Below are 23360 nucleotides of genomic sequence, written 5' to 3'. Positions count from 1 at the left end.
GTCGTTTCAATTCGTATTATGTTAGGTTAGGTTTGCGGTTTGTCAGTTTGCTTGGTTTCGTTGTTATTCATCTTTACTTTGACGCTATTTTATGTGATAATTTGTAGTGTGTGCAGTTGTGGTTATTGTAAGGTGCATATAAAATAATGAATATTGATGCAAAATGTTTAAAACGATATGTGTAGAGATTTCCAATTTTGCGTCACATCTACCTAAATATAGTTATGCCCACTACCTATTACAGACAATAGGACAAAGGACAAGAACTAAGAAAATGGAACAACAACTATACGTTTCGATATAATTTGAAGAGCAACTACTTAGTTAGTGAGAACTATTTGAAATATGGATGAATCAAGTGAAATAGACGTCATTTATTTTATATTTTGTACAAATGTTTATATTTGTTAATGTGTATAGACATGCTTAAATAAAAGAGTTTAGGTATACCTACAGATATTTACTTTGTCAAGATATCATTTTGTATCCTTATTTCTGCTGTATTATTTATTATTATTAAAAGGATTGACCATGCGTAGAAGAAATTATAACTTTATATTATTTTTCAGTAATGTTATTTGTTTTTCATGTACCTACCATTTCAAGATTCATAATCATAACTAACTTTTTCTAATTATCAGTTCGTCATTGTTACCATATTCATGATGGTCTCAACATTAGAAAATTTTCATTTCAGAAGCGTATTATTTGAACAATATAAAATGTGTAGCTTTTTTTTAATGCTTCAGATATTGTTTTGTGATATTTTTATTTGTACGATGAATGGCAAAATTCGTAATCCATATTAGAAACTTTTTCAGTGGCTTCTCAAAAAGAAAGAAATTCTTAGTAAAAGTTGCCGCATCCCCAAACTAGAAGAGCATATTTTTTTTAATATACAATGTAACTTTTTTTAGTTCGAAATAAGTCATTCACAATACAAATTAAAATATCACAAAGGAGTATTAGAGATATTTAAAAAAATACACTATTTATACTATTTCAAAAACGCTTTTGAAATGAAAATGATCTAAAGTTGAGAGCATTATGAGAACAATATGGTAATAAAATTATTATGTTACTCAAACATTTCTGAAAATATACTGAAATGTAAAACAAAAATATCGAGGGCATAAATGGAACATAAAAAGAATGTTACTGAAACCAATTTTTTGAAACGTTTCATTGAAACCGTATTTTGGGGAGGACATCTTGGGCTTCTAGAACGTTACCAAAACGTTGCATGGATTTTTTATGAAACGTTTCAAGAAAAATGGAAACGTTTCTGAAACATGTCAGAAACTGAAAAATGTTTAATGGGAAGGCATCTATTAACAAACAAGAAATTTTCGCAAACAAAACAGTTAAGGCCGTCAAAGATACGGTCAAAATCGAATATCGCTCTCAATCGCTTCAAATAATCAGGAAATCCAGATGCGGCTTGCGTCACTCTACTTTTCTTGAATATCAAGATCGTTACATCTTTACTACTTTTGTTCTATAAGAATTTTTAGCGGTTATTAAAATTGAGCAACCTATGAATGTTAGTGACAAAACACTGCGGTGACGTATGTGATGATTGTGATGACTGACGTCCTTATTTTATTACACGAAATTAAATGGTTACAGATTTTCTAACCAGAACGAAAATAAATTAAATTATTGTTTCCATCACTGTTGTCAAAATTATTATAAATAAAATGATTACATACATTTGTAGGGAAATGTGAACGAAAAAAGTGAAGTTTGAGGCGAAAATATAGAAATAGTATATTTGTTTGTCTAAATGCTTCCTTTATATGTGAGAATAATAAAGTACTTGAAAAACTTCCTAAATTGAAAAATAAGGCACCGGAAACGAATAAATCTTATTATATATATATATATATCTCAAAAAGCATTAAAGTTTTACTTTTTTGTAACCAAAATTTGTACCAAACTTGAAAAATAAAAACCGATATACTGCAAAAAATCCTATTTATTTTCGGAAAACGGAAAACAATCTCCAATACTATCGAATTTAACACACCCATAAAAATAATTGAAACTGAGACTGATATAAATTGAAAAAAAAATGTTAAAAAGTATAGACCGTTGATAACATGTTTTTAAATCAGGTTAATACAAATCAACCACATTGATATTTGTGTAAACATACTGTACGCTTTTTTATTACGGAACAATATCTTATCTGATAAATATAATGATATATTGCTTTCAAGCTTTCAACACAAACAAATTAAAAATATTACCCAAGTCGAATAAAAATGTACAGAAGAGCATCTGCTTATTCTCATTTTATGTTTCTATTATATCTATTACGGGTATTCCATATTGTATTTGCATGAAACGTCATTTCCATAAATATTTTTTTTCCTGAAATATTTGAATTTGACAAATTCCAATACGCTTGACCCTTTCTGAAATAAATCTACAAAAGATGTAGTATTAAACTGGTAGTACGAATTAGTAGTAAATTAAACTAATTATTAATTAATTTTTTGATGTTGCCAAAAGAAAAGTTATTTAACTGCTCTGAATATATCTATTTGCAGTTTCGATATACGGATTATTTTTTTATATGAGATGGTTGAAAATGGATTTTTGTAATCATTATATTTAATAAAAAAATGTTATTGTACGTAATATAAGCAACAGAATCTATACCAAGTTAAGATAAGATTGAGATTATTATATCTGAAACCATTGTTTCCAAAATCGGGTATTATTTTGTTTTCTTTTACTACAAGCTAGTAAAATTTCAATTTTAATTCCTATTTTGTAACCTGTTTTCGACAGCTCTCAAATAACTAAGTTTTTTTTCGTTTTATTTTCGACATTTAAATAATTTCTGAATATCATAGCCAAAATCGAATAGTTTTCGTTTATCTATTACATACATATACATATTCTCATTTTCCAACTTTTCTATACCTACACCTTTCAAGGTTCAACATTCTGTGGTCCACTAAACCCCTTTTTCTTTCTAAAGGAAAAATGCAATGGTCTCTTGATTTGTAAGAACCACATCTGTTTCTCCGATTTCTAATGTCAAGAAAATTCATCCTACATATGTTTCCCACTTTATCTGAGTGACTGGAAATTAATCGCACTGACGTCACTGCCATTTTTCAAGTGACTTAATTAGATGAAGATCTTTTCGTGACATCATTTTTTTTACATTCCATATTTCGCTTTAAAATAAATAAATTAATTCCTTACCGTACAACTTTTTTCGGTTCTTTTTTCAACTGCAAACTGGCGACTCTGTTCAGAGCAAGCCTGGGTTTAGTGAAAACCTCGGAATTGGGCCTCTTCGTAAATTTCGTTTTCGCACTCATTTTCACGAACTCTTTTCACTAAATAAACAATAATCAGTAAGAAATGTGATATCTCCGAGATATATCAGAGCCACTTCTTAATCTCCGGCGATAACATTGTTTTTGTAATATACAGGCCTGATTGATTGCCTCGAAGAATTAGATACATCGCAATCGCATCCTTTGCCTGCACTTACTCTGTTTTATCAGTTCTAATCGAAAAGCTATTTATATTTTTCGTATACGGATGGTACATTAGTCTTATAACATTAGACCGTTGTAAGCTGGCGGACGTCACAAGCATAAAATTGTCGAAAATTTTCGATAACGTACATATTAGATAGTTGTAGGATGCCTTCTTCTGAGAAATTTATAGTTACAAATAATGAACTATTATTTATAATTATTATGGGGATTCTTCAAGGATGGGGATTTGGGCTACTTTAGTTGACCTCATTTATCAATGATCTGAATATTGTAGTAAGATATAATGCGCGCCTGCAAGAACATGATTTTTATTTGTATATGTATTATCTTTTTTAAAAGTGAGTGAAATAAGCTATATAATAAGCAAGCGCGCGAGTGTGGCAATTTCTTAACGAAAAAAAAAGAGATATTTTAAAAATTCAAGCATGTCTGGGTTGTCAACATGGTTGTCATAGATAGCTGTGAATAAATCGCAAATTTTTCTGTTTTCCATTTTGGCGCGCGTGTAGAATGTGATGAAGTCTATCAGAAAATATTCGACTAGAATCTATACAACCAGATATATTGAAATAACAAAAAATAAATAATTTGTGGAAAAACATGTACTGGAGTTTAAAGAAACAATTGTCTAGACCGAGACACATTTTGCTAATAAAACTGAACAGGCATAATCTGAATATAAAAATTTGTCACAGACGTACTTATTAAGAAATGTTGATTAGCATTCTGCCTGATTGCGCATAAACTGAGCTAGTAAAGTTTTGTAATTCTATTTCCCTGTTGTTCGCTGAATAATAATTAATAATATATAACAGTTCATTTATTTCCATTAAAATAAATTCAATATCTGACTGATTTTTCTATTTCTACTAGCTCCCTCTGTGGATATTCCATATAAAAAAAGGAAAGATATACAGTTTTCTTCTGTGTTCACAACTGCTGCAATGCGTATTGCCAACTGTAAGAAGTAAATAGTACTAATAGTGGCGCTAGAAAATCGATTTTACAAAAATAAACAATTCCAATTCCTGACTTCAAGCAATGAAAAGACAAAATGTGAGAACTCTATCATTAGTCGTATGTACATTTACTTACCTGCTTATCGGAGCTGCCGTGTTTGACGCCCTAGAGTCCAAGGAAGAAGAAAGACGAGATGGCTTATTAAAAGGTACAACTAACAGGTGCTTATACATTTGTGGCATGTGTAGTTGTTTTTAGTTTCCACAAATGCCCTAAAGAGAAAATACAACATATCTGAAGATGACTACCGAATGATTGAACTAGTCATCATCGAATACAAACCCCACAAAGCCGGTCCCCAATGGAAATTTGCCGGTGCTTTCTATTTCGCCACAGTTGTTTTAGCCATGATCGGCTACGGGCACTCGACACCGGTCACTGCAGGTGGTAAGGCTTTCTGTATGGGCTACGCTATGGTAATATAGAACCGTTAACCCAAACAAAGTAAGAATATCGCATAATTACAGGTTGGAATCCCCCTCGGGCTCGTCATGTTTCAAAGTATCGGTGAACGTTTGAACAAATTCGCTTCCGTCGTCATCAGACAAATAAAAAAGTACCTGAGTTGTCAAAAAATCGAAGCGACCGAGATGAACCTCATGTTTGCTACTGGGATGCTGTCTTCCATAATAATTACTACAGGAGCTGCTGTGTTTTCACGGTATGAGGGATGGACCTATTTCGACAGTTTTTACTACTGCTTCGTCACCCTCACAACTATAGGCTTTGGCGACTATGTCGCTTTGCAGGTAAGTGAATGCAGAAATAACAGAAGTCTAGTGAAAATACCTTTCACTTACAGAACGATAATGCCCTCATCAACAAACCTGGTTACGTGGCTCTAAGTTTGGTTTTTATTCTGTTTGGGCTGGCAGTGGTTGCTGCCAGCATTAATTTGCTGGTATTACGTTTCATGACAATGTAAGATTCATTTTCCAACGTCTATACTTATTACCATAACGTTTATTATATTTTAGGAACGCGGAAGATATACGTCGTGACGATCAAGACCTGCAGTCTTCCTCCCATCACGTGCTCACTTTGGACGGTGAAGTTATGGCGGTGAATGGGAAACTGTTGGCGGGGCATGCATTTATTGGGGAAGAGGGTGAGATAGATCAAATGTCGGTTTGTTCCTGCAACTGTTTGGGCTTAAACCATGCCGAAAATGAAGAGCTATTGCTGGATACAAGTTATCATCCATCTCACACCGTTCTGTCCTCAAATTTGCGGATCAAGAGGGCATCGGTGTGACATAATTTTAAGTTATAATAAAAGAGAATGATAAAATGTTTTGTTTCAATTAAATTTTATGCAGGGGAGATCGATTATTATTTTTATTTTTTTTCATCAAACTAGGAACATCTTAAAATAGTAGTTGACGTATTTTTCAGGTAGGCCACCGTTTTATTTTACTATGTTCAGTGAATAACTTTCCAGATAAAAAAACAAATAATTATGCATTATGTTGGCTCTTACTTTGATATATTTTATCTTTTATTCATTTTCACATCCGTCGTCTCGAAATCAGAAACCCTCTACAGGTCCGTGAAATTTTATTTCGGTTTCATTTCAGGATAGCCAACATTCTGTTATATAAATTTAAAGCAGAATCGTTTTCCAAAATTTTCCTCAAAATTATTTTTTTTTCCATTTTTATTCACCACTTATTGTTAGACCCCCTATAGATCACAAAGACCAAAATATGAAATTTTATTTGACGACATCAAAAAAAATTGTGAAAAATTACTTATAAATCAAATGAAAATATGCAAAAACTTATTCAGAATATAAGCAGATACTACAAATCATTTTACAAGGCAATAAAGAACTTTACAAAAATAAAACAAAATATCTCAAAACAACAAAGAACTTCCAAAGAATCCATTAAAATTTCTTCAAATTGGCTTTAGAATCCTTTAAAAACTATCAAAACTAATAAAATATATCAATGTACTTGAAAATAACTTCAGCGAAAGCGTTAAAATAAATCAAAATATTTTTAGAATACAAGATATGTCAAACTGGCCATTCGAAATATGTTGAAAAGTTCAAAATACCTGTAAAATATCAGGAAATACTTAAAAATACCTCAAACAAGGTGCATATTTCAATGTAATTAAAGGTTTTTCAAAAAATTTTGATATATTTCAATATACTATACATAATACAGGGTGATTAAGAACTTATCCAAAAAAAAATTTTTGGATGTACAGCGGACTTACAAAATACAATTTTGTAAAAAAAAATCGAAAATGGCAGTTCGAAAATGATACACTTCTACATGACACTGGAAGCGATCCACTGTAAAACCTGACACTGCAACCGTCATGGCAGCAAAGTGTAATAAGAAATGAACAAATAAAAACTTGAAAAATATTTTGCAAGGAAAAATAAATAGAATTTTGGAACACCTATTTGTATCAAATTCAACTGCTTTTGCCGCTATTGTTAATATTAATTTATAATTAATTGATGTGGTTTTAATTAATAAAATAATTTGACATACCGACATGTAAACACATTTGGGCCCGTCTTACCCAGTTTCTGCGAACTAACACAAATGTTGTTTTGTCTCACCATATATTAATGATATCCATCAACTCCGAGTTGCTATACAGGTAAGCCATTTTTGACACTAACTACTAAACAACTATTGTAAACACTATCGCAACGATGTTAATACTAATTGTAATCGGATTTCAGTATTCGGAGTCGCTGGGGCCACGTGGCTCTCCACACACATTAAAGCACACAGCACGAATAACGCTAGAGACTTCAGTTGTTCAACGATATAATGGTTGAAAATACTACAACTTCAATAATTTTTTTCCCGGAAAGTTTAGAAGAAGTTTAGAATTGTACAATTTTTTTTATGATATTGACTCCATTTTTCATGCTGTATCTATTCCCATTTTTTTTTTTTTTTTTGATAAGTTGTGAATCACCCTGTATATGTTAAAGTATTGTAGAGCCTATTTTGAGGTTTCCAAAAGTTTTTAATGCATTTCTACTATAATTTTGTGGAATTGCGGGGTTTTTGATCAATTTTAAAGGTGTTTCCAGACTATTTTAAAGTAATTGCTGATAAAATTGAAGAATTTTTATACTGTTTAAGACTGGTTTGACGTATTTTGTTGTATTCTAAAATCGTTTTGATAAATTTTAATGTTTTCCGATGCTGTTGTTATGTACTCCGACATATTTTATAGCTATTTTGATACTTTTGGAGGATTCTATAGCTGGTTCGAATGTATTTTGAAGCCGTTTTGACGCACGGTGATGCGTCTGAAACACATAGACCCAATTTTTATTCATCAAAGTAAACCGTCTTAAACCGTCATCTTCAAATACGTCTACCTCCCGTAGGGCGGATTTGCGGACCCATGTTTATATGAAATTTTTGTTTTATGTCGACAAATCTACCCTCAAAATGAAATACCACTATTTCCGAACACCCCGTATAAGAAATACGCGTTAATTAAGTTGTACAATAAATTCAACAGACGATTATTTGAGTGATTTTAAGAGAAAAGTTCATATAAACATTGGTCCACACATGCTTCGTTTTCAAAATACAGGCTGTTAAACTTTTGTCAAAAAATTGCTATTTCGTAAATGTCTTAAATATCCTTTACTCAATTTTATTTCAATATTAAAATGAAAGGAAATAATATATTCATATTTTTTATTTCTTACCTACAAACAGTATTCGCTTATTTTTTTTCCGTTTCATAAATACACAACTGGACTGGATTAAACGCTATTATAAAATGCATATAAATGTTTAACTACCTCTTTGTTATACCCCTCCAAAGTAGGTTTCCCTAGGACGTAACAACATTTATCGTATAAATACAACAAGGGAGTTTGGTACCACACGTTTTTCACATCCCCTTTCTCTAAATCCAGCGTATTCAACTGAAATACCCCGAAATGATAAAACTGTCCATCTGTCTGTACCGACTGTACCGTGACTGGTTTCGGAAGTTGTCCCACATCATCCTGAAAATCAAATTGAAGATTATTGTTCTCGAACCGATACGATACTTACCCCAAACTGATACCTAGCATAACTAGCAGAAACCGTGAAAGCCTTCAATAGAGATCTTCCAAAAATTTGTGCTTCGGTCACTTCTTCCTCAAACAGATTTTTTACCTCTTCCTTATTGTACCTCGTAAAAATTGTATGAGGGTGTAATTTACTAACAAAGGACTTAATAGCTGAAACGATAAATATCAACTAACAATAATCCACTGTAAGATACCAAATACTTACGAAAACTCTTCTCGAGCTTGTAGATATTGTCTTTAACCAAAGTAATGGTTGGTTTGACAGGAGTAATGTCCGGTAACTCTAAAGATTCAGTTGATACCCCTGTAATGGGAGACAATGGCTTCGAACTCGTTATCACGGTATCCCCGCTTAGTTGAAATTGTATTAGATCGCCATGCCTCTCAAATGGAAACGAAAACAGCAAGTCGTTAAATAGGTATCGTTCGTTAACTAAATCATCACGTCCACATGTAGACTCTATCAATTGAAGCAACCTCGACATCAACAATTTGCTAAAATAAAAACTTATTACTGGAAAGGCAATACTATTTCATTATATATACTTTGCTCTGTTTTGTGTGATCCCGTAGAACCGAGGAAAATTCCATGCAGGCCTTTCTGGGTCCTTAATTTTCGGTAACTTTTTCTGTTCAGCATCGAACACGCATGAACTGAGAATAATATTTTTTACGTGCTTCTTTATGTCTTTTGGAATATCTTCCAGGACAATATTTTCTGGTAAACCTTCCTTCACCTCCACAGATTTTGTTAAAACTTTTGCCTGGGTTAATCCCTCTAACAAAACGTTGTTGTCTTTGTATGATAACACGGGCCTGTCATGCCAGTCGGGATGTGTTTTATCGAATACTACGGGCTTATTCTTAAATCCAACAATTTCAACTCTACAATTGATTATAGTTAAAGAAAACAGTATTTAAAAACACCGTAAGAAATACTTTTCAAACACCCGTTTTTCTTGAATAATATCTTCTGGCTGACAAAATGGAATATTTCGTTCCTTCAGTATCTTTTCTGCTCCAGTGTTTAATGGCTTCCTCTTACCTTGAACTCTCCAATGCTTCTCGAAATGCCACCCTATATGTTGGCGCAATAACACCGACGTCCTTTTCATAGTTATGTAAATTTAAATATTTAATTCAAATTGGAGACAAATCCATAACATAACCTCCAAACCGCAAGGAAAAAAATTTTTAGAGTTTAGAGGTTAAGTATTTAGGAATTATTTTTAGTAAGTAACTAAACTAAATTTTTATACATTTGAACAAAAATTATTTAATAAGAACGATTTCTCCATAAAATAAAAAAACGGCATTTAACCCCCGTCCGTAGATCCACTATATATTTACCTCTATACCTATATTTTACACGAAATGATCGAAAATAAAAATAAATGTGTTAAATATTTTAAACGTAACATTTTGAAAAAAATTACACTGCTAAATTTAAAATATCATGGGGAACTTTTATTTGAGCGACCAAAAGTAAATTTAATAAAGACACAAAATTATAAGAATAAATTATAAATTAAAACTACTTTGGCAAAATAATAAAATAAAAAAATGTAAATATCAAATTGTGTGCAGTGCAGATAGTGCGCAGGTCGGTAAAGACTAGACTCGTACAAGGACATATTTAAATGACCTTGGACTCGTCATATTAGGGATGAGATGCCCTTAAATATGAATATATTTTTTTAATTTCCAATATTCTTCATCTTGAAAATTAAAGGCTTTAATTAAATCTTAGATTAATAAAACATTTTGGTCCCAATGACCCAAGAAACAACATGAGAAACAGAAGACACCGAAAATACCATCGAAAAAAACAATCTACAATTCAAGTCAAATTATTTTTAAATATTTTACTTCACCTTGATGATCTCTGGCTGATTTAAAAAATTTCAAATACATATGATCTTTAACCTTCTATTTTTAACTTTTCTACCCAAAATGCGTTATCTTTTATTTATGATGGTCTGGGGCATGTTCAAAACTGAATTTTTAACAAAACAATATGTTTCACATTAGCACGGCAATATTATCAGTCATTTTTTAACAAAAGAAAATATTACGTTGTCAAGTACTTAAAAAAGACTTTACGGTCTGTAAAGTCTATTTTACGGACCGTGGTCAAGTAGGTACCTAGTATGTTTATATCCAGTTGGAGTTGAAAGACGGAAATTCTTAATGTGTACTTAAGAAATGATTAGAAATATATTAGTTGTTGAATGTTGAATTTATACTTAGAACTCAATAATACATAACCAGTTTAAGAAGCATAATTAGTAATTTGTAACTGTTGTCAACGAAAAAAGCTTGATTTTAACTATAAGCTTTAAAACTTGGGATTAGAGAAATGATCCTGCTTCGATAAAAAGTAATTTATAACATATATTCGTTTTTGTAAAATTAAATTAAAAAAAGCCTGTAGGTAGTTTTGTGCAAGATATAAAAAATTTTTATTAGAAAAAATTGTTTGGAATATAAATTTTTATTAGAAAAAATTGTTTGGAATATAAATTTTTATTAGAATAAATTGTTTGGAATATAAATTTTTTCTGATGTTACAAATTTTAAAGCCATTTACCATATATAGATACCTCCATTTTTGCAATTTACTCTCCCGTATAGGTAGTAATTAAGATATAGAGAAAACGAATGAAGTGAATGAACAATAAAAAAATTTTCATCTTACAACTTCATCCATCGATACACTTCGTTTTTGTTTTCTTGATATTATTTTTGAAGTTATTCTTCTTACATTTAGCATTGTGAAATATTACTAAAGTTGAAAATATTTGTAATATATTGGAAGGAGTAGATATAATATTACAAGTCCATTAATCTAACACTAACGTTAGCCACTTTCAAAGTCGAGGAACATAATGCATATATTACCATTGAAAACCAGGATATCCGTTTTACAAATCAAGTCAAATTATTTTTTAAATATTTTCATTCACCTTAATAAGCTTGAGCTGATTTAATAAATTTCAAATTCGTATGATCTTTAACCGTTCGTTTTTAATATTTTATTTGTAAAATTAGTTATTTGTAGTTATTTATGATGGTCTGAGTCACATTCAAAACTGAAATAATTTTTAACAAAACAATAACCTTGTCATTAGCAACATTATCAGTCACTTTTTATTAAAAAATACTGCGTNTAAGAAGCATAATTAGTAATTTGTAACTGTTGTCAACGAAAAAAGCTTGATTTTAACTATAAGCTTTAAAACTTGGGATTAGAGAAATGATCCTGCTTCGATAAAAAGTAATTTATAACATATATTCGTTTTTGTAAAATTAAATTAAAAAAAGCCTGTAGGTAGTTTTGTGCAAGATATAAAAAATTTTTATTAGAAAAAATTGTTTGGAATATAAATTTTTATTAGAAAAAATTGTTTGGAATATAAATTTTTTCTGATGTTACAAATTTTAAAGCCATTTACCATATATACCTCCATTTTTGCAATTTACTCTCCCGTATAGGTAGTAATTAAGATATAAAGAAAACGAATGAAGTGAATGAACAATAAAAAAATTTTCATCTTTTCAACTTCATCCATCGATACACTTCGTTTTTGTTTTCTTGATATTATTTTTGAAGTTATTCTTCTTATATTTAGCATTGTGAAATATTACTAAAGTTGAAAATATTTGTAATATATTGGAAGGAGTAGATATAATATTACAAGTCCAATAATCTAACACTAACGTTAGCCACTTTCAAAGTCGAGGAACATAATGCATATATTACCATTGAAAACCAGGATATCCGTTTTACAAATCAAGTCAAATTATTTTTTAAATATTTTCATTCACCTTAATAAGCTTGAGCTGATTTAATAAATTTCAAATTCGTATGATCTTTAACCGTTCGTTTTTAATATTTTATTTGTAAAATTAGTTATTTGTGGTTATTTATGATGGTCTGAGTCACGTTCAAAACTGAAATAATTTTTAACAAAACAATAACCTTGTCATTATAGCAACATTATCAGTCACTTTTTATTAAAAAATACTGCGTTGGCAAGTACATTTTATAGTGCTATTTTATGAAAAAAGTTTACTTATTTTCAAACGTACTACTTAAGAAATTATTAAAAACTTCGTAGTTGAATTTATCTCTAGAACTCAACAATACACAGGCAATTAAGAAACATACAAAGTTATGCAAAAGTCCCGGTATGGCAAAAAACTTTTGAAGAAAGCATTTTGGGAAAAACTGATTCAGACAAATATGAAAGGATTTTTCCCTGGCTAACTGATGGTGAACTTGGATTCGACCTTGACTTTGACATTCAAGGCCATTTGAAGGTCAAGTTAAGTTTTTTAAATGGAAACTCCTATTTTTTATTGTGGATTTGGAAAGAGCAGGAAATTTTACGTCCAAATATGGTCTGGACCATGACTTTAACAATGCAATAAAAAAATAGAGGTTTCTATTTAAAAAACTTAACTTGACCTTCAAATGACCTTGAAGGTCAAAGTCAAGGTCAAATCCAAGGTCATCATCAGATAGCCAGGGAAAAATCCGTACNATTTTACGTCCAAATATGGTCTGGACCATGACTTTAACAATGCAATAAAAAAATAGAGGTTTCTATTTAAAAAACTTAACTTGACCTTCAAATGACCTTGAAGGTCAAAGTCAAGGTCAAATCCAAGGTCATCATCAGATAGCCAGGGAAAAATCCGTACTTTTGTCTGAAACATTTTCTCCCAAAATGCATTCTTCGAAAGTTCTGCCGTACCGGGAGTTTTGGAAGTCGACCCACATTTGACCTTGAAGGTTATTGTCAAAGTCGTGGTCAAGACCATATTTGGACGTAAAATTTCTTGCACTTTCCAAATCCGTAATAAAAATAGGGTTAATTTAAATGACCTTGAAGGTCAAAGTCAAGGTCAAATCCAAGGTCACCTTCATTCTTTTTTCCCAAAATGCTTTCTTCGAAAGTTTTTCTGTCAAACCGGCACTTTTGGATAACCCTGTATGTTATTTCCCAAATGTTCCCAGATCATCGTAACTGTAGGTGTCAACACAAATATGTAACTATTTGTTCCAAAATTTAGCATTTTGGTAGACAATACACAAATTTCGGATCTTAATGTATGTGACGGCCTATAATATTTCTAGTTCCTTAACTTTTCCAAAATAAAGAATAAATATTTGACGATATGCTAAAAAAAACGTCATAAGTGAAATAAAAAATATATTTGATTGTGGTTTTATTCTCCCTCTGGTACTTATTAAAAATATCACACTTATTTAAAATTATTATACAAGTCGTGTAATATAAATAACGTAATGTAAGACATTCCTAAACCTCTAAAATTAAATAAAACGATTTACGGGACACTATGAAAATTTCAAAATATTCGAGTGATCCTTAATTTCCTCCAAGTTATCCAAATTGTCCCACCAGAACCGAAGTCTGTGCTTTAGCATCAACTGAAACCAGGGCGTCATTGGACCTGTAAGTGTCGGAATAAAATCGTCTAACTCCTTTCTCGGCACAAAAGAGATCTCCGATATTTCATTTGAATTAGGTTTCACTTTAACGTCTGCTTGAAAAAATATGACGTAGTCAATTTCGTGTTCACCCCATTTCCCATTACCCTCGTCCTTGTAATGGATCCTAGTAATGTAATTCAAATTTTCTAATGGGATCTTCTCGAGAGGGATGCCCAGTTCATAATTCAAACGCCTCCTAGCTGCCCGTTTCACTCCTATCGCGTTTTCTTCCTCGTCTTCTCCTGGAAAATCAGCTACTGGATGGCTGCAGCAGGTATTCGTATACATATCTGGATAAGTTATCTGGAATACCATACACTAATATACCAATCAGCCTCTGCATAAATATGTCATTTATCATTATTTTTATTATTTATTGTTACATTTATTATTATTTGAAAATCACTTTTTCTAGAAAATATAATACCTTCTAAAATATGTTTTACACATTTTAAAAGTAACACTAAAAATGAAAAGATCTAGTATAAACTGTACCTTGTCTGCAGATCGCTTCTGTAAAAGCAAATCTCCTTTTTTATTAAACAAGAAGACACTAAAACCTCTATGAAGAGGAATATGACCATTTTTCTGAACCAAGTGGCAGTCTCTTTTGGAAGCCTGCCCAATAATATGATCTGTGTCATCAACCAAAAAACATTTCTCTTCCAAAAGAGAGTCTTGTATAGGATCGGCGGAGCGCTTGCAATTCGCTGCTGTACTGAACAAGCTTCTTGATATTATTTTCGAAGTTATTCTCCTTACAGTAAGGGTTAGCATCGTGAAATATTACTAAAATTGAAAATATTTGCAATATATTGGGTATAATGTTACAAGTCCATATATCTAACACTAACCGTTAGCCACTTTCGAAGTCAAGGAACGCAATGCATAATATGTTTATGTTACTATTTATTATGCCAGTACATTACCACTAATTACCTTACCATCACCTTGTGCTACCCATTTTCACACCATTAAAAAATGTGCGTAATGCGTACACCGGTTATTTACAACTAGTGACAAGACATATGTTTGTCATACAAAAACTGAAGTTGCATTCAACCAACCACAAACTTACAATTTTTGTTACGTTAAGGTTTGTGCAACCAACATTTCAAACCTTTCAAATTTGTATAATTAATCAACTGATGATCAACTATTTAGGTTATAATCAATCTGAAAATCTTAGTCGAACGAATACGCCTTATAGCGATTTCGGTTATTTCCAGTTATTTAGGTAGTTCAGTCTTGTGCCCCCGTAATTTATATAATATAAATTCTTTATGCTCAGGAGCGAAATATCTAATCAATCATAAATTTTAAGTTTAGTCGACCATAATTTAAATTTATATTTTACGGCTATTTTAATGTCGTATAGTCTTTCGATTTGACAATAGTAGTAGCTAATATCAGTTCAAAATAACTCTGAGTTACTGTCAGCTAAAAACTACTATTTTTGCCAAATCGAAAGACTTTCTGCAACTACAAATCTAGAATTGATTATGGAGGCGATATATGTATCGCAAAAATTTGTATATAAGTTGGTGAATTGCGCATCTATCTTCATAAGTTATGAATAAGATAATAATTCTTCTATCGATCGCTAGATGTCATATTTTCATGCAGATGAAATTTTTTGCCATTGGAATCCAGTGCCCTTTTAAAATAGTCAGAAATGTTCAAAAAATAATAATTTACGAAAGGTTAAACCATCAGTCAATTATTTCCTAAATTCTAATAATGTGTAATCTATAAAGTAATAATTAGTGATATTTAAGTGAAGTATTTCATTGTTCGAAAGAGCACATTGTAATTAATTAAAAAAATTAAATATTGTGGTATTACAAGTTAAAAAGGTACTGTCTACGACGTTGTCCTATATGTGGTCTGGGGCTAATTTGAAATTAATTTGTAAAACTAATTCATTCATGCACCTACTTAATATGCTAATTTTGGAACACATCTAAAATAAGTAGATTTATATAACACACTTAATAAATTTGACCTCAAAAATTAATACAATTTAAAATTATACTTCCCCCCGTCGTCTAAATTGCAAAAATTATTCGAAAAATGGCAAGTTTTGCTGCACAAGCTGCCTTAAGGGCCAAGTGGAGTTCGCTTGTAGAGGAGCACAGCATCGAGGTGCCACCTGAGGTTACTAGTAAAGTTACTAGTGTTGTTGGCTGGTTGAAACAGGTTAATAAAATATCTGTGGATGTTGTAGTTTAAAAAAAATAATTAGAAAATAATTTAAATACAGCATGAGTAATCCCTTGGTAAAAGTAAAACATTAAATATTGTAACAAAAATATATGTACCATAAATGCTTATGTTAATATCTGTTCAATATAGTACACAAAGTTGTTCATAAAAGTATGTAAATATAAGAGAAATTGTGCCAAATTCACTTTTTGCCTACACGTTTGTGTGTTGCAATATAAAAGACTGTGACCACTGTAATTAAACTGAACTTATCTATTTCATGGTACAAATTAAATGTAAATGGTTCAAAGTTGCTGCACCTTTTTCTTAAAACTTTCCATGAGATTGTTTATCAAATTACAAACAGTTTTTATAAAACATTTATTAATAAAACTACAGAATCCTTGGGTAAGAGATTTATTATTGTTACAGTTTGATAGAAAGTAGATTTTCTAAATTCAGTTCGTTGTCAAACATAGCACAGTTCAAGTCAAATATTTCAAAAATATGTATTTGTGCATTTGTGAAATTACTGCTTAAAAAGTTTATTTTCCATATTTTAATCATATTTGTGTACTGACTATTGTTTTACTCCTAACACTAATTTAATAAATTTAAAATATTTTCAAATTGGCATGGTTTCTACATATAAATCCCTGTAATTATCTAATTTACCGTATTTTCATTTCCTTCAAGGCCTCTTTGGAAGTTCGCGCGGCGGGCAGAAGGGCAGTTAGTACGTTGGCTGGTGGCATAATGTCTCCAAACCTAGTCATATTGCACTTCAACGATGTTTACAACGTCGAACCGAGACAGTCACCAGAACCTGTCGGGGGCGCTGCTCGTTTTAGCACCGCCATTAAAAGTTTCCAACACTTACACCCGTTGATACTATTCAGTGGTGACGCCTTTTCACCTAGCATGCGTAAGTGTATAATTCAAGAAAATTTATAAGAGAAAGTCTGTCTTGCTATTAAATTAATATTAACAGCACAGTTTTATCAAGAGAAAATTACTTTTAGTGAGTACTTTTACAAGAGGGGAACAAATGGTGCCTGTCTTGAATGAAATCGGTACACACTGCGCAGTTCTGGGAAACCATGATTTTGGTAAGTTAATGTAAATATATCATTACTTATTGAGTAATTTTTGTTTGTTTCTAGATCATGGATTAGAGGTGTTGTCGGAATGGGTCTCAAAGACCGATTTCCCTTGGCTGATGTCCAATGTTCTCGACAATGAAACCGGACGCCCGTTGGGAGAAGGTAGAATCACCCATGTGGTACATTGGGAAGGACGTAGAATCGGTCTTGTGGGACTGGTAGAGAAAGAGTGGTTAGATACCCTCGCTACTATCAATCCCGAAGAAACTACTTTTTTGGATTACGTCGAAGCAGGACAAAAGCTGGCCACGCAGTTAAAGCAAGAGGTAAGTGATTCGAATCCGAATATGAACTGTAATAATCTCGTTGCTGGCAATTTTTTTAGGGTTGTGATTACGTGATAGCATTAACGCACATGCGAACGCCAAACGATATCAAGTTGGCGGAAAATTGTGATGATATCGATTTAATATTAGGTGGCCACGATCACGTTTATGAAATTAAACATGTGAATGGTAAGTACATCGTTAAGAGTGGCACGGACTTCAGACAGTTCAGTAAGATTACCGTTAATTTTGACAAAACGGGAAGCAATGACATCCCGGAGGTGACAATTGAAGAGGTGAATGTAACGTCCGAGATCCAGGAGGATCCTAAATTGAAGGAGAAACTGGAAAAGTATACTAGTAAGTTTAACTGAAGATCTAATAATTTTTTTCCTTAAATTTTAACACCTCGTATTTTGAAAGTGAACTGTTTCAGGTAACAATTATTTTTTTGATTCGTGATGTATGTGATTGTCAATAGTTTACGCAAATATTTTAATTTGCACCTTGTTATTATTGTGTTGATGAAAATTAAGCTAACGGTATTTGTATAAATGTTACACTTATTTTAATTTTTCATTTTGCAAAGTTAATTCGAAATGTGGACCTAGAAATCATCCCTTAAAAAACTATAAGGACCCAAAGTTTCATTATCGTTAAAATTTGACTTTTTCACCACCACATCTGTTATACAGGGTGTATCTAAATAACACCGAAAAAAATCAAGGGGCAATTCTCCGATGAAAATTAATAGGGGTCTTTGGTATAAAATTTTTTGAAAAAACCCTTCCCTGAAAAGTTACGCCCCTCCTAAAATTACAAAAAAAAATTGTTTTTCTTTTTTATCTTCCACGTACATCAAGCTAAAGAAACCAAACTTGGTGAACATTATCTGTCAATAAAACTACACTTTTTGAATTTTTTTCAACCCTGAACTATTTTTGTAAGGGGTTGAAATAATCAACCCCTATGACATTTTTTCTTATAATTTTTTTTTCGATAAAATTTTTTCCTTTTAAAAAATATGTCTAAAAAACCCCATTCATTTACTAACTTTTTGATCTCTTCAAGTTTCTTCGAAAAGTTAAGGATTTATGACAAAAAAAAATAAATGTATTGTAATGTATTTTTAAAAAGATGAGCTGTTTAACGCGAGTGTATTTTGCCGAAAGATCTAGTGGCCTGTTCTTTACAATGGAATCCGTAGAAACAAATGTCAATGTCATTTATTGTCATATTAAATAACATTTTATTAAAAAACACTCAACCAAATAGTTGACCTATGATTCTACTAGGCTAAGAAGTTTGGAACTTAGACTAAAAGTGAACAAATGATGAATAATGTTATAACAGTAACAAAAAATAAAAATCTGTCGGATATTGACAATACAATCTACAAAAAATGTTGAAAATGATTGCCTTCAGCTTCAATACAAGCATCTACTCTTGTTCTCATAGAATTGCGTATGCGTTCAAATATTCCTGGTGAATTTTTTATCGTTTCACACCCTGCTACAATGCGGTTTCGCAAATCATTGATATCTTCAACTGGCCTTGAGTAGATCAAAGATTTCAGATATCCCCATATGCAAAAATCCAAAGGATTAAGGTCAGGGGAGCGGGCTGGCCAATTTACATATCCTCCTCGACCTATCCATCGATTGGCATACACCTCATCCAAGTGACGTCTTGCACGTATACTAAAGTGGGCTGGTGCACCGTCGTGCATAAACCATAAACGTTGCCTAATTTGAATGGGAACTTCTTCAAGAATAATAGGTAATTCTTCGAGAAGATGACAATATGAGTCACCATCTAATCGTCGTGGAAGAAAATAGGGACCAATTAAATGATCGTCGATAATTCCGAGCCACACATTTAATGAAAATTGATACTGATGATTTCCTTCAAAAAAGTCATGAGGATTTTCCTCAGCCCAAATATGATTGTTACGAAAATTTCTAATACAGTCTCTTGAGAAATTCGCCTCGTCAGTAAATAAAATATTTCTTAAGAACTGCGGCGCTTGGCCGATCATATTAATAAGCCATTGACAAAAAACCACACGTGGTAAAAAATCTCGAATCAGTAACGACTGCACCCGTTGGAGATGATAGGGATATAACTGTTGTTCTTTTAAAATTCTAAAAACTACCGAATGGCTTACATTTAGGACACGAGCTATTTTCCTGGTACTAGTTTCTGGGGATTCCTCAATTAAATTAAGTACGGCTTCATCGACAGCTTCAGTTCTAACTTCTCGGCTACGGCCACAGTCATGACTTCTCTTTTCAAATTTTCCAAGTTCCCGCAAGCGTTGGTGAATATTTGTGAACGTAGTATGGTGGGGTAATCTACGCTCTGGGTACTGTTCAGCATAAAGTCTTTGCGCTTCCAATGCATTACCGTTAGCATACCCATATGTAAAATGCATATCTGCCATTTCTAAATTCGAATAGTTAACCATATTTTCGGTTTATTAACTAATATTTTCTACACAAAATCATGAAACTTGTGAAATAGTAAGAAACAGTAACAATAAATGACATTGACATTTGTTTCTACGGATTCCATTGTAAAGAACAGGCCACTAGATCTTTCGGCAAAATACACTCGCGTTAAACAGCTCATCTTTTTAAAAATACATTACAATACATTTATTTTTTTTTGTCATAAATCCTTAACTTTTCGAAGAAACTTGAAGAGATCAAAAAGTTAGTAAATGAATGGGGTTTTTTAGACATATTTGTTAAAAGGAAAAAATTTTATCGAAAAAAAAATTATAAGAAAAAATGTCATAGGGGTTGATTATTTCAACCCCTTACAAAAATAGTTCAGGGCTGAAAAAAATTCAAAAAGTGTAGTTTTATTGACAGATAATGTTCACCAAGTTTGGTTTCTTTAACAATTTTTTTTTGTAATTTTAGGAGGGGGGTAACTTTTCAGGGGAGGGTTTTTTCAAAAATTTTTTTACCAAAGACCCCTATTAATTTTCATCGGAGAATCGCCCCTTGAATTTTTTCGGTGTTATTTAGATACACCCTGTATAACAAACAATTCTTTTTATAGACTTTTTTTTATGCTTTAGGTATGATCGAAGGGAAAATGGACGAAGTTCTGGGCTGTTTTTCTGTTCCGCTAGACGGACGTTTCACGTCCATCAGAACAGCGGAATCAAACTTAGGAAATTGGGTACGTTTTCCAGACCCAATTTTGCAAACGATACTTTCATAATTATTTTTCAGGTATGTGATGTTGTTTTGGCAGCGACAGGAGCCGATTTAGTGATCTTGAATTCGGGAACGTTCAGATCGGACCAAGTGCATCCCGCAGGGGATTTCACGATGCGAGACCTGACTAATATTATTCCCATGCGAGATCCTCTGGTGGTGTTGAAAGTGTCAGGTGAGAAATTTGAGATGCGAATTCCACGATTTTTTTTCAAACGGTATTTTTAGGTCAGACCATCGTAGAGGTGTTAGAAAATTCAGTATCGATGTATCCGAAACTGGAAGGCCGTTTCCCTCAGGTGGCAGGTGTAAGCTTCGCCTTTGACCCCAATAAGCCCCCAGGAAAGAGGATAGATCCCAACTTCATCAGGATCGGCGATGAGTACTTGAAGCTGGACCAGTTCTACAGGTTAGCGACAAAGAATTATATGCATTCGGGATGCGACGGCTACACGATGTTAAGGGATGCAGAGGTGTTGGTAAGTCTGAATTTAAATTCAACGTTAACAATGAGATATTCGTGATAACGGGAGCAATCTCACTCATTAACAAGCATTTAACTTTCGTATTTAGTATAAATTCAGTAAATCAAATTTATTTTTATGATGACGGCAACAAATTAAGTTTATTTTTCTCTATTCCATTTTTTTTATTGTCTTTTAGTACAGTCATTGAAGCTTTTCACCTCCAAATTCTTTGAAACTGAACCGATCGACTTGAAATTTGGCAGATAGAGAAAAGGTCAATGAACATTAGTGACATAGCGCCGATTGACACTTTCACCCTGTTGGGGGTTGACACCCCTTCTCGGGGGTGGAAATTTTTTTTCAAAAATAACGCTGGAAATCGATAATCAAATTTTGAGCAAAAAATATTCGAAGAATTTTTTCGAGAAATCAATAGTTTTTTAGTTATTCAGGATTGAAAACTGAAAAAAAAAAACACTTTTCAAAGTATTTTTCGCGAATAACTCAAAAACTACGCATTTTATTAAAAAAAGTGTAATGATCAAAAATGTAGCTTATAAATAAACAAAGAAAATCGTTTTTTAAAAAATGTCGTATGTCCTATACAAAGCGAAATATGGTTAGTGGAAGGGGACTTGTTTTGGAGGGAATACTCGAATTGATGTATTCAACGTCAAATAACGGAAAAAGGATTAATTTTACGTGTATAACGCTCCTGAAGTTTTTTGTAGTACTCAAAAAGACCTTCAAAATGAGCATTTATAAAAGTTAATTAGAGCAAAATTGAAGGAGTTATCGTCAAAAACAGATGGGTTGCTCATATTTTTTAAGGAAAAATGAACAGTAAACGCTGTACCGTTTCCATCAGAATTAAAATTAATCGTGGACTCTTTACAATTAGTTTTGTTTTAGTGTTTTTCATACGATCCTGAATGTTAGACTGGTTTAGAATGCGTATTTTTTTAATAATGTACGGTAAAAGTTGAAAAGGTATTTTTCATTATTCAAAAAAAATTGCCTTATATATATATAATAACTCTGAAACTGTTAAAGATACGTAAAACATGATAGACAACAAAAATGTAGCTTTTTTTCAACAAATATTTTGCTTTTCTTTATTCCTATAGCATAAAAAATAAAGGAGATATCGCCGCTTGAAGTATCCTTTTTAGTGAAAAAACGACCTGTCTCGAGCCCTTTGATCCTTTCGCTTTAAAAAACGAAGGACTTAAAGGGTTTTATATACAAACGATCTTACAGCTCTTGAAATTATCTTTAAAATGCTTTTTGGAGGATACTATAGCTTCAAAATTAACCGAGTTATGGTAAAAAAACCAATGACGTTTTTTTTCGGAGCAAAATAGGCTTTCTCATTTTTATATGTTATGTATTATATTATACAAATAAAATAAGTAAAAAAATTTACTGTGATTATTTATATGCAGCGTAGCAATTTTTTTTATGATTGATTATAATGAGCATTCAAATAAAAACGTGGTCGAAGTTGGCTCTGACACATTGGACGTAGGTAGTAGCTTATAGCGACCAACTTAACCTCATTTCTCAACGAGCTGTATAGCAGCTGTCAGTTTCAATAACATTAATGACTATATAACTTTATTTCAAAGAATAATCGTGATAACAATAACAAACAATTAAAGGAGCTGAGGAAAGTGTCCCCCTCCTTGTTATAACAATAAATTAAAGCAGCTGCTGAAAGTGTCCCCCTCCTTGTTCCAAGCACTTTTCACACCTGTTCCTCAAAGAATTAAAGACATTTTCTAAGATGCTCGGGGTATTGTTAATTTCACGAATCTTGTCTATAAGTCGAGCCTGCAGATGGTTTAAATCAGGAATAGGCAGTTCAAAAATAGTGTTTTTAAGGTA

At 32.0% G+C, this 23360-nt stretch overlaps 5 protein-coding genes across 6 annotated transcripts in view; 2 read left to right on the top strand and 3 right to left on the bottom strand.

The window, feature by feature from the left end:
* Nucleotides 1-3402, bottom strand: part of LOC108905082 (tripartite motif-containing protein 2) — a 6966-nt gene extending 3564 nt beyond the window's left edge. The window contains exon 1 of the mRNA XM_018707856.2: nucleotides 3223-3402. Within this exon, the coding sequence (XP_018563372.1) occupies nucleotides 3223-3341 (119 nt within the window). The 5' untranslated portion in view covers nucleotides 3342-3402. The remainder of the gene's footprint in view (nucleotides 1-3222) is intronic.
* Nucleotides 3403-4529: 1127 nt separating this feature from the next.
* On the top strand, nucleotides 4530-5836 carry LOC108905081 (two pore potassium channel protein sup-9). The gene is made up of 5 exons (XM_018707855.1): nucleotides 4530-4695; nucleotides 4746-4963; nucleotides 5015-5296; nucleotides 5350-5468; nucleotides 5525-5836. The coding sequence occupies exons 1-5, from the start codon at nucleotides 4569-4571 to the stop codon at nucleotides 5799-5801; spliced, it is 1023 nt and encodes a 340-aa protein (XP_018563371.1). The 5' UTR covers nucleotides 4530-4568; the 3' UTR covers nucleotides 5802-5836.
* A 2385-nt stretch (nucleotides 5837-8221) lies between these two features.
* LOC108905079 (39S ribosomal protein L37, mitochondrial) lies at nucleotides 8222-9870 on the bottom strand. The gene is made up of 5 exons (XM_018707854.1): nucleotides 9561-9870; nucleotides 9168-9506; nucleotides 8827-9116; nucleotides 8602-8771; nucleotides 8222-8552 (listed from the first exon to the last, which is right to left on the bottom strand). Exons 1-5 carry the CDS (start codon nucleotides 9734-9736, stop codon nucleotides 8304-8306), a joined length of 1224 nt encoding a protein of 407 aa, XP_018563370.1. The 5' UTR covers nucleotides 9737-9870; the 3' UTR covers nucleotides 8222-8303.
* A 3957-nt stretch (nucleotides 9871-13827) lies between these two features.
* Nucleotides 13828-15239, bottom strand: LOC108905078 (isopentenyl-diphosphate Delta-isomerase 1). Its single transcript, XM_018707853.2, has 3 exons — nucleotides 14997-15239; nucleotides 14638-14931; nucleotides 13828-14445 (listed from the first exon to the last, which is right to left on the bottom strand). The coding sequence occupies exons 2-3, from the start codon at nucleotides 14917-14919 to the stop codon at nucleotides 13987-13989; spliced, it is 741 nt and encodes a 246-aa protein (XP_018563369.2). The 5' UTR covers nucleotides 14920-14931; nucleotides 14997-15239; the 3' UTR covers nucleotides 13828-13986.
* A 553-nt stretch (nucleotides 15240-15792) lies between these two features.
* LOC108905067 (trifunctional nucleotide phosphoesterase protein YfkN) overlaps nucleotides 15793-23360 on the top strand; it is an 11110-nt gene continuing 3542 nt past the window's right edge. Inside the window, exons 1-8 of one of the 2 annotated variants that reach the window (XM_018707841.1) lie at nucleotides 15793-15998; nucleotides 17044-17272; nucleotides 17370-17456; nucleotides 17511-17776; nucleotides 17836-18136; nucleotides 20865-20968; nucleotides 21022-21181; nucleotides 21235-21485. In XM_018707841.1, coding sequence (XP_018563357.1) covers nucleotides 17104-17272; nucleotides 17370-17456; nucleotides 17511-17776; nucleotides 17836-18136; nucleotides 20865-20968; nucleotides 21022-21181; nucleotides 21235-21485 — 1338 coding nt within the window. In that variant the 5' untranslated portion in view covers nucleotides 15793-15998; nucleotides 17044-17103. Of the gene's footprint in view, nucleotides 16342-17043; nucleotides 17273-17369; nucleotides 17457-17510; nucleotides 17777-17835; nucleotides 18137-20864; nucleotides 20969-21021; nucleotides 21182-21234; nucleotides 21486-23360 lie in introns of both variants that reach the window. The other variant, XM_018707840.1, reaches the window with a different exon arrangement.

Source organism: Anoplophora glabripennis, unplaced genomic scaffold (assembly GCF_000390285.2).
Source record: "Anoplophora glabripennis isolate ALB-LARVAE unplaced genomic scaffold, Agla_2.0 scaffold129, whole genome shotgun sequence".
NCBI classification, from domain to species: Eukaryota; Metazoa; Arthropoda; class Insecta; order Coleoptera; family Cerambycidae; genus Anoplophora; species Anoplophora glabripennis.
This window is presented reverse-complemented; position numbering and strand designations above follow the sequence as displayed.